This window comes from Cebus imitator, unplaced genomic scaffold (genome assembly GCF_001604975.1).
Source record: "Cebus imitator isolate Cc_AM_T3 unplaced genomic scaffold, Cebus_imitator-1.0 Scaffold765, whole genome shotgun sequence".
NCBI classification, from domain to species: domain Eukaryota; kingdom Metazoa; phylum Chordata; class Mammalia; order Primates; family Cebidae; genus Cebus; species Cebus imitator.
The window spans coordinates 208,539-218,410 of record NW_016108080.1 but is presented as its reverse complement, the minus strand read 5'-3'; the positions used below and the strand labels follow the sequence as shown (position 1 = coordinate 218,410).

Sequence of the window (9,872 nt, the reverse complement as noted above, 5' to 3'; positions counted from 1 at the left end):
AAAAATATACATGGAAAAATTATAACCCAATCTCACTCATGACTATAGATGTAAAAATTCAAAACAAAATATTCATAAACTGAAGCCAACACTATATTGAAAAAAAAATTGCATATCATGACTAAATTGGATTTATTCCAAGAAGGCAAGGTTAACTCAATATTTTTTTTTAAAAAAGGCTGCTAATGTAAATTACCACATTAATAGGTTGAAGATGAAAACCTATAAAGGTACAGAAAAACATAAAAGACATAAAATTAAACAAACATGCATGACAGTTACTTTTAGTTAATTGGGAATAAAACAAAGTCTTCTTCATTTCCCTGAAGTCTAGGAAACCATACATAGTACAGTATGGACAGAAGAGAAAAGTCACCCTCAAAAAGGTTAAATGACTTGCTCAAGGTCATGTATCATTTCAACAGTAGAGCAAAGACTGGCCTGCATCTTAACTGTCAACATTTTTCCCCACAATACCATGTTCGTGCCAGAAAATAAAGCTTTTTGAAAAACAAGTCAAAATATTCAAGATTTGCCATTATATAGATAACATTTATTTGAATCTCAAACATTACCTCTTTCCAAAATTCTCATAAACATTAAGTTGAGTAAAATAACTTCTCCCTTGAAGTTTTTCCTGCTACTTCCAGCTTGCCTAGTTGCTAAGGAAAAAGGAAAATGTGTGTCTAAACTTGAAACATTGTTCACATCCTATCACACCACACTTTTCATATTTCACACCACAATATATTAACAATACCAAGAAAGGGCTGATTTTATACAACATATAGATCCTCCTGTTAACTGATAGGCCCTTTTTTTATTTAGAGGAAACTCTTTATTCAGAAAGAAACTTGTTCTCTCTCAGCTTGTTACTGAGTCAGAATTGCTCACCAGGTGCTGTGGCTCATGCCTATAATCCCAGCACTTTGGGAAGCTCAGGTGGGTGGATCCCTTGGGCCCAGGAGTTTGAGACCAGCCTGGGCAAATTGGCAAACCCTGTCTCTACAAAAAATACAAAAATTAGCCAGGCATGGTGGTGCATGCCTGTTGTTCCAACTACTCGAGACTCCAGCCTGGGCAACAGAGTGAGATGCTATCTCAAAAAACAGCAAAGCCATCTTTCACTTCCATAAAAAGTCCAAACACCTCAGCAACACACCTGTGGACAGTCTTGAACAAGCCAGCTCTTTTTCAAAGGTGCAATTTTGATTCCTCATCAAGTAATTTTCTGTTGAGTCTTGATAATGTATTCAACATTAATAAACATTTATTAAGCTTCTCCTATGTCCCAGACACTGCTAGGTAAGACAGCTCAATAGGCAGTCCTGCCTCCATGGTACACAAATTCAAATGTAACTATCTATCTCTGTACAGGATTTTCTGAATTGAAAAATAAGTAACACTTTCTAATTCTCATTAGCTTGAAAATTGAAACTTTAGATCTATTAGTAGAATACTGTAGCATATTTTGTGCTGATTCATTTTTAACTTGTTATTGAATTTTAGAGATCTTGTTCCATTTTATTACTAAACGCGGAATAGATGAGTGACCCATTTGGTTTCCATTTCAATCAGTGTTAGTTATACTTGTGCCTATATTCTCCCATTTAAGAAAATCTCTTATCTTTGTATCATGTGCTTTATTTCTACATTAGGAAGATGTTAAATGTTTAAAATTATTTCATTTTTATAACACATCATCTTAAATATAATGCATAACAAGAGCAAGTATACTAAGATAGCTTGGTTTGCCTTTTATATGTATTACTAATCAGTTCAACTGTAATGTTTATAATGTATCAACTTTAAAATGTAAGCTAATATATTAGTAACAGCTCCAAAATATTCCTAGGTGGGTACATAGTAAACCTCAAAAATTAAGTTTTGTTTTTGTTTTGCTTTAAAGAGATAGGGTCTTTCTCTGTCACCTAGGCTTGAGCTCACTGCTGGGCTCAAGTAATCCTTCCACCTCTGTCTTGCAAGTATTTGGGACTATAGGTACGTACCAACATGCCTGGATAACTAAACAAATTATTTTTAGAGATAGGATCTGGCTTTGTTGCCCAGGCTGGTCTTGAACTACTGCCCTTAAGCAATCCTCCTTCATCAGTCTTCCAAAGTGCTAGGATCGCAGGCATTAAGTCACCATGCTCAGCCTAAAGCTTTTATATTTGCTTGAACAGATTTAAAACTTATGTATAAGTTAACAGTCCTCTCATCCACCATTCCCAAAAAGACCTGGGTTGATGACTGAAGTCTACATAGCCAGAGACTGTTCTCAATGAGCCACTGGGGTTCTAAACAGCTCATACTCTGCTCACTGTTTCCCTGAGATCTGCAGCTCTTCTGCCATTTTAGTGAGGCCATGTCCTAAGGATCCAGACAAAGCATAGTCCTCCTCAGCTTTCAAGACAATTTACTTTTTTTCTTAGTCATTATACTTCTATAGAAACACAAAACCTGAATTTATATTACAGAAGTCCAAATTTGTTTAGAATCTTTAAGAACTTTGTATACTTTCCCTGCAATATAGTACAGAAAGGCAATAAAGCATCATCTTAGGTCTAGGTGAAAATCATGGATTCAGTTGCCAGCTTGTCATCTGGGTTTGAATCCCAACTCTAGAACTTACCAGCAGTGTGACTTGAAGAAATCTAAACTCTGTACCTTACATTTCTTATCTGTAGAACAAAAATGTCAATTTTATCTACCTCACAGGTTGTTGTGAGAATATAAATAAGTAGATAAAGGGCTTAGAACAGTGCTGGGCATGTAGGAAGCGATTTAAAAAAAGGGTATCAACCATTATTTTAAGATGGCCAGCTGACCAGGCTTCTCAGAACAATCCCCAATCTTGGAATGAATCAACTTCCCTGTTCAGAAAACAAATCGGTCTAATGTTCTATGGCCCAAGGCCCTCTGTTTAGCATAACAATGTACTTTTACTTGTACATTGTACTTTGGATTCCAGCAGCAAAGCTGCTTTCTATGCTATACTCTTGTGACTTTCCTGCTATGGAGTCTTCTTCTCAGATCTTGACCCCATTCCACCTATGAATTAGAAGTGAAGAATGGTTATTCCTTGAGGAAAAAGGGGCCCCAAGTAGAGATCTACCCATTTCTTCTGTTTCTTCTCTCATCCCCAATTCTCATTTCTCCACCTTGCAGGTGAAAGAGATCCTTCAGAATTTCTTCTTGCTTAGGCAAGCCGGGTCAGTGCCTAGTGCCTTCTCACTGTATGGTTCAAAACATTATGTCATCAAGTTTGCAGTATGCGTTATGATCTCTCTTTAGTCTTGAGACGAGACCTTCCCTCAAGTTTGTTATATTTGTTCACTGTAGACATATTTCAAGTGGAGAAATTCAGTCAACACATACTCCCTGTAGTAGTCCCCTAATTTTTTAATGCCAAACATCTAGGCTGTCTTTCCCTTTGTAGAACTGTAACATCCCTACTCTTAGCCCAATTATTGAGGTTAATCTGCCTCTATAGCTGGGTTTCGGGGGGGGGGCGGGATCTAGTATAATCCAATGCATGTATTTTAGCCCCTTGATCACCTTTACTAGCCTACAGGAACCGAATGAGCTTGAAATTGCTGTGGGCTACCATATAGAGCCTAAATCCAGAAGAAACAGATCCTGCTGATAGAATTTGAGCTCCAAATCAAGCTAGGTTCACAAAAACCAAAGTTGGGTTTTGATATGGTTTTTTTGTGTTCATTTAAATGTAGGTATATAAAAAACAAAGCCAAATGTGAAAGCCTGCCTAGGAAAAGCTGGAGTTTGCTTATTGTACTCTTCTGTTAAAATACTCCCTTTAGACAAACCCATGCTGAAATAGGATAGGCCTATTGCTAGCAGCACCCATTTCAATCACCAGGGCAGTTTATTAGCCTTTTATCTCTACTGAGAAAATACTATCAGTGGTCCCTGAAAGCTGGTCTACACCCTAGCACGTGTCAGTGACAACATTTCCACCAGGCCATAGCACTCTTCTCAAATAAGTTCTACTACTATGTGACAGTGAGCAAAGCCTGAGCCAAGTCCTAGGTATGAATGGTGCTGAGGCTCAGAACATGATACCCCAGGTATGGTGCTTTAGCATGCTGAGTAAGAGACAAGAAAGCCTCAAAAGCAGCCTCAGAATGAAGGTCTCTGACGTTTTCCTACCTTCCTGCTTCTTGCTCCACTCTTAACCAAAGTAAGTCATAAAACCTGAAAATATTATTCCAACTTTCCCCCACCTTTCTAGGTCTTAAGACCATCCTTTGATAAGGGTCCTGCCCCATACCCAGGAAGAAGGAAAGCTACACAGAAAGACCAAGAAAGACCTGAGCAGATAAGCCCTGTGGGTTTCTTCAGTTTATTACCATTAGATCATACCCATTTATCCAGTCATGTTTCTATGTGATTGTACATTCTTCATCAGACATAAGAATGAAAACACAGTTTTCCCTGCATATTTGAGTCTTCATTTCTGAAGGCTCTCATCATAAAACCTGGATTAAATTTGTTGTGCTTTTCTCTTGTTAACCTGTCTTTTGCTATAGGAGTGTTGGCTGTGACCCTTATGATGGATGAGGAAAAGTATCACATCATTCTGCCCCTGCAGCGGCCACTGAGAGAGGCTACTCTGAAACTCCCAACCTACTCTCACTAATGAGGCAACAAGTGCAAACTTGCCTCTCCAGATTATTCAGGGAGAAGGCAGGAGAAGCAACTGAAGGCATGGAAGCCATTGTTCTATGGCTTTTAGGTGTGCTCAAGATACACTGAAACAGTATTATTTATGTGGCTTCCACTTTAGCCAGAATACCTAAATGCCATCAAATTTACAGATTACAAAAAAAAAAAAAAAATTAGAATAAGTTGCCATTTGAACTCTACTCTGTGGTGAACAGACCCCCAAGATCACAAACTTATATCCAAACCACAATTAAATGGTAAACATTACAAAATGGAAACTGTTTATAAATTTCTACATTTAGATTTTCAAAAATATATCCTAGTAAAATGCTGCCAACTTTCTTCTGATGTGAAGTATTGTCCTTTATTCTAATTATAGCTCTCTCTTGATGTAAGATAAAAATATTCTTTTTTTTTGACATTAGATTGATAGTATGATAGAATTTATTTTGTCAAGTACATGTAAAAAAAATTGTCAGCCTTAGGTTGGGCCAGTCCTTTTAATTTTTTAATATTAAGAGTTCATATTAACATTAAGTGGTCTAAAAGCTTGGAGACCACTGAGACACAGTGCCAGCTGAACAAATTTCCATTCCCAGTACTAGCCATAAATTACCCATGCTTGACATTTAAAGAAAAGTAGCAAATTAATTTCTTTCATTTTTAAAAGAACACATTTTACTTTATACTTTTCCCTAAGATTTTAATTAAAGTACAGTAGTTCTCCCTTATCTGTGGGGGATGTTCCAAGACCCTCAGTAGATGTCTGAAACCTCAGTGTCAAATCCTATATCAACTGTTTTTCCCCCACATATAAATATCTATGATAAAGCTTAATTTATAAATTAGGCACAGAAAGAGATTAACCACAATAACTAATAATAAAATAGAACAATTATAACAATATGCTGTAATAAAAGTTATATATATGAAATGTTTTTTTCTGTCTCTCAAAATATCTTGTACTGCACTCTACCCATTTAATATTTTTGGACCACAGTTGACTGGGGTAACTGAAACCATGAGTAAGTGACAGTGTGGAAAGCAAAACTGTAGATAAGGATGGACTACTGTGATTGAAAGAAGTAAACCACATGAAATGTTACAGAAATACCAAAGAATTACAGGCAGACAACAGATAATGAGAATTCTTTTAAAAAGAGATACACAACAGAGAAGAAAAATAAACCGTTTTAATATACACTATTTGTACATTAATTATAAACCGTGGCAGTAAAAGCTTTCCGAACATTGGCAAGAAAAGCTGAAAAATTGTTGGTCTTCCTTACATTCTCTTGAAATTCTGCTAGGCACTCAAGATGAGGGGCACTATCTGACACTAGAAAAAAAAAATCAAACACAATTAGAATGACACTTTTTATGGCAGAGAAGCATTTCTAAATTAGATGCTCTCATTTGATTTGACTGTCAATTCTATTTTAATGAAATTCTTTGAGTGTAAAAGAATACACTTGATTTTCATATGCCAACTACCTTTTGGACCCTTCCTTTGTTTAATCTCTAAATATTCAAATCTTAAGTACTATAATCTTGCTTTAAATTTAAACAGATGGCAATCAAGGATTGAAGAGTTTAGTGATACAGTTTAGTGCCCATCATCTTAAACCTATAAGTTTTAACTATTTAAACGAGTTTTTTTTTTTTTAACTGTTAAGTCATTTTTTTTTCTGCAAAACTTTGGTCTGACTGACTTTTCTTTTCTGATCACTGGATTTTTTTAAAAAAAAGAACAATTTTTTTTTCTTAGAGTCTTGATTTGTCACCAAGGTGGGAGTACAGTGGAATGGTGCAATCTCAGTTCACTGCAACCTCCACCTCCTGGGTTCAAGCAATTCTCTTGCCTCAGTTTCCTGATTAGCTGGGATTACAGGCACCTGCCAACATGCCCACCTAATTTTTTGCATTTTTAGTAGAGACAGGGATTCGCCATGTTGCCCAGTCTGGTCTTGAACTCCTGACCTCAAGTGATCCACCCACCTCTGCCTCCCAAAGTGCTGGGATTACATGCGTGAGCCACCACACCTGGCCTGAAAAAGGAATAATTTTCAATGCCCATCCTTAATAACTTACAATTATGAAAGAAATATCTAGAATTTTCCAAGTGAAATGGCAGGCATTAGAAAATGTGGTTGCTATTCCAAGAGTGGTATTTACAAGGTCTGTTAATCAAATGAGACTCAAAGTCACAAATAACAGTATTGTCCTCATATGTACTTGTACCAGCTGGTACATTGGGACAAGTCTCCAGTGAAGGTGGTCAAAGGAAAAGAAATTCAACCATTATCAGATTTCCAGCTCTCTGGTACAGGTTGCTGAGGAAACAAGGTCCATGTCCACAGCAGAGAAACAACAGCAAAGGGCCTCTGGTCCAAAATATATCCTGTATATTCTATTTTAACGTATTATTTATAAACTATTAGACTATACCGTAAAAGAATATATTATTTAGAGAAAATTGAAAAGCTAGGTAAGAGGTTTTCGGGGCTTGCTTTTTAAAATCTAGCATTAACTGGATTGGAAGATATTTACTTAGAGAGAAAAAAAACCCCAAACATCTGTATATGAATTAGATTCTCAAAATATGAATTCCCTAGGAATAGGAACTGAGTCACCAGGACACGGTGCTGTGCCATATCAGCAGTTCATGTGAGTGTCTTTCCCCTACAAAGGCTATAAGATGATAGCATAGGTGTAATGAGCTGAGAACCAATTTTATGAATTCCAATAAGTTAAGGATTCCTTACACAGGGGCATTAGAAGAATAAACAAGAGATAAACATATCTCTTTTGTCTTCTTGTTCACATTATTATCAATGACATATTTTCCTTATAAATCGAAGGCCTTTCGGCCAGCTGCAGAATCAGTAGCTAGCTTTATTATCAATGTGTGAGACTTGCAGGATGAAACAGTTTTTCAAAAATATATTTTTGGAAAAATTATTAAATTCTGGTGACTTTATATTAGATTTTAAAATCATCTACATGGATAAATTCTAATACTCACATTTAAGCAACCATATTCTTTAAAGCTTCAGCTTTTTAAAAAGTAATCTAAAAGGACAATTCATATTTGCACATGAATGCAATGATCTTTGCTTTTCAGGTTTTCCAGGCACTGTGGCACTGTGCCATCCTGAAGAGGTGCTATTTATTAAGGATCCCAGATAATATCTATAAATCAAGACTATATTCTTTTCCTTTAGGAGACCATGAACCAAAAAGCAAGACTAAAAAAGGAAGCAATTCCTCCATATTACTTTATATTCTGACTGAAATAACATTTTGGGATGCCAATCTTAAAAACCAGTTAAGAGATGTTAGTACATACCTTCATAGTCCCTTGCTTCATTTAGATGCAGAGAAAACATAAATGGGCTCTCAGGATTCTTAGGGTCAATATTAGTGAATATAAACTGCAATTTCTCACCTAAAAAGAGATTAAACTATTTAGTGTGTCAAAGCTTTCAATGGAGATATGCTTTCTTACTCCATCTTTGATCAATATTTGCACTGCTAAGTATATACAGTCATGCAACCAACAATTCTAAATGCAGAAGTTACAGATTCGTTTTAAAATATATTATAGTTTCAATATGACATCAAAAACACAGCCAACAAAAGAAAAACTAGATAATTTGACTTTGTTAAAATTAAAAACTTTTGTCCTTCAAAGAACACTATCAAGAGAAGGAAAAGACAACCTAAAGAATGGGAGAAAAATATTTGCAAATCATTTATCTGATAAAGGTTGAATACGTAGAATGTATTTAAAACTCCTGCAGCTAAAAACCACCCAATTCAGTAATTGGCAAAAAACTTGAATAGGCATTTATCCAAAAAACATATAAAAATGGCCATTAAGTACACAAAAAGATGCTCAACATCATTAGTCATTATGTAAATGCAAGCTGAAATGACAATGAGATACCATTTCATACCCAGTAGGATGGCAAATAAATAAATGGAAAATAACAGTGTTGGTGAGGATGTGGAAAAACTGGAACCCTAGTACATTGCTGGTAGAAATGTAAAATGGTACAGCCACTGTGAAAAACAGTTTGGCAGATCCTCAAAAAGTTTAAATATGACCCAGCAATTTCATACCTAAGTATACACCCAAAAGAACAGAAAACAAAGACTCAAGTAGATAACTATATGCCAATGTTCATAGCGACATTATTCATAGTAGCCAAAAAGTGGAAATAACCCAGTGCCCACCAATAGATGAATGGATATAGTATATACATACAATGGAATATTGTTCAGTCATAAAATGGAATGAAGTTCTGACACATGTAACAACATGGATGAACCTTGAAAACATAAGTGAAATAAGCCAGACACGAAAGGATAGATATTATATGATTCTACTTGTATGAAATATCTAGAAGAGAAAAATTCATCGACAGAAGGTAGATTAGAGGTTACCACGGAATGGAGAAGGAAGGAATGGGGAGGTATTACTTCATGGATATAGAGTCTCTGGAGTGATAGAAAATTTTGGAAATAAAAAGTGGTTTGTGGTGGTTGCACAACACTGTGAACATAATTAATCTCAATGAATTGTACACTTAAAAATGATTAAAATGGCAAATTACAGGTTATAGTTTATCACAGAAAAATATATTATCAAACAAATTTAATTTGACATTTTTCTACAGCTACCTATACTTAAAGCTTATCTTCCAAAAGACCTGCAAATGACCCCAAAGTAAAGACCTCATAGAAATTCAAAAGGGTAGTGACAAAATGCACAAAAGTTAACGTGTATTTTAGTTTTTTCTGTAGCATAATTAGAAAATCTCATTAAAAACTTTTAAAATTAAAACAAATCTTCAGAAACTTAAATTGTCTTGCAATCAACTATGGAATGAAACATAATGTCAATACATTAGGTTTTAAAACCATTAACAGTAATGAGGAAGAATGAGGGAGATGCATGCCGAGGAAAACAGATTTCATAAAATATAAATTTTAGGCAAGAATAGTTTTAACTTGGGTTTTCTCTTTCTTAAAATGTTATTTCTGACTTTGAAAGTCAGACAGGGCCGGGCGCGGTGGCTCAAGCCTGTAATCCCAGCACTTTGGGAGGCCGAGGTGGGTGGATCACGAGGTCAAGAGATCGAGACCATCCTGGTCAACACGGTGAAACCCCGTCTCTA

At 35.7% G+C, this 9,872-nt stretch overlaps 1 protein-coding gene across 4 annotated transcripts in view; it reads right to left on the bottom strand.

The window, feature by feature from the left end:
- Positions 1 to 5,862: 5,862 nt before the first annotated feature.
- SPC25 (SPC25 component of NDC80 kinetochore complex) overlaps positions 5,863 to 9,872 on the bottom strand; it is a 39,188-nt gene continuing 35,178 nt past the window's right edge. For all 4 annotated transcript variants that reach the window (XM_017519674.2, XM_017519672.2, XM_037735269.1 and 1 more), the window contains exons 6-7: positions 8,039 to 8,137; positions 5,863 to 6,028 (exon numbers count right to left, since the gene is read on the bottom strand). In XM_017519674.2, coding sequence (XP_017375163.1) covers positions 5,904 to 6,028; positions 8,039 to 8,137 — 224 coding nt within the window. In that variant the 3' untranslated portion in view covers positions 5,863 to 5,903. The remainder of the gene's footprint in view (positions 6,029 to 8,038; positions 8,138 to 9,872) is intronic.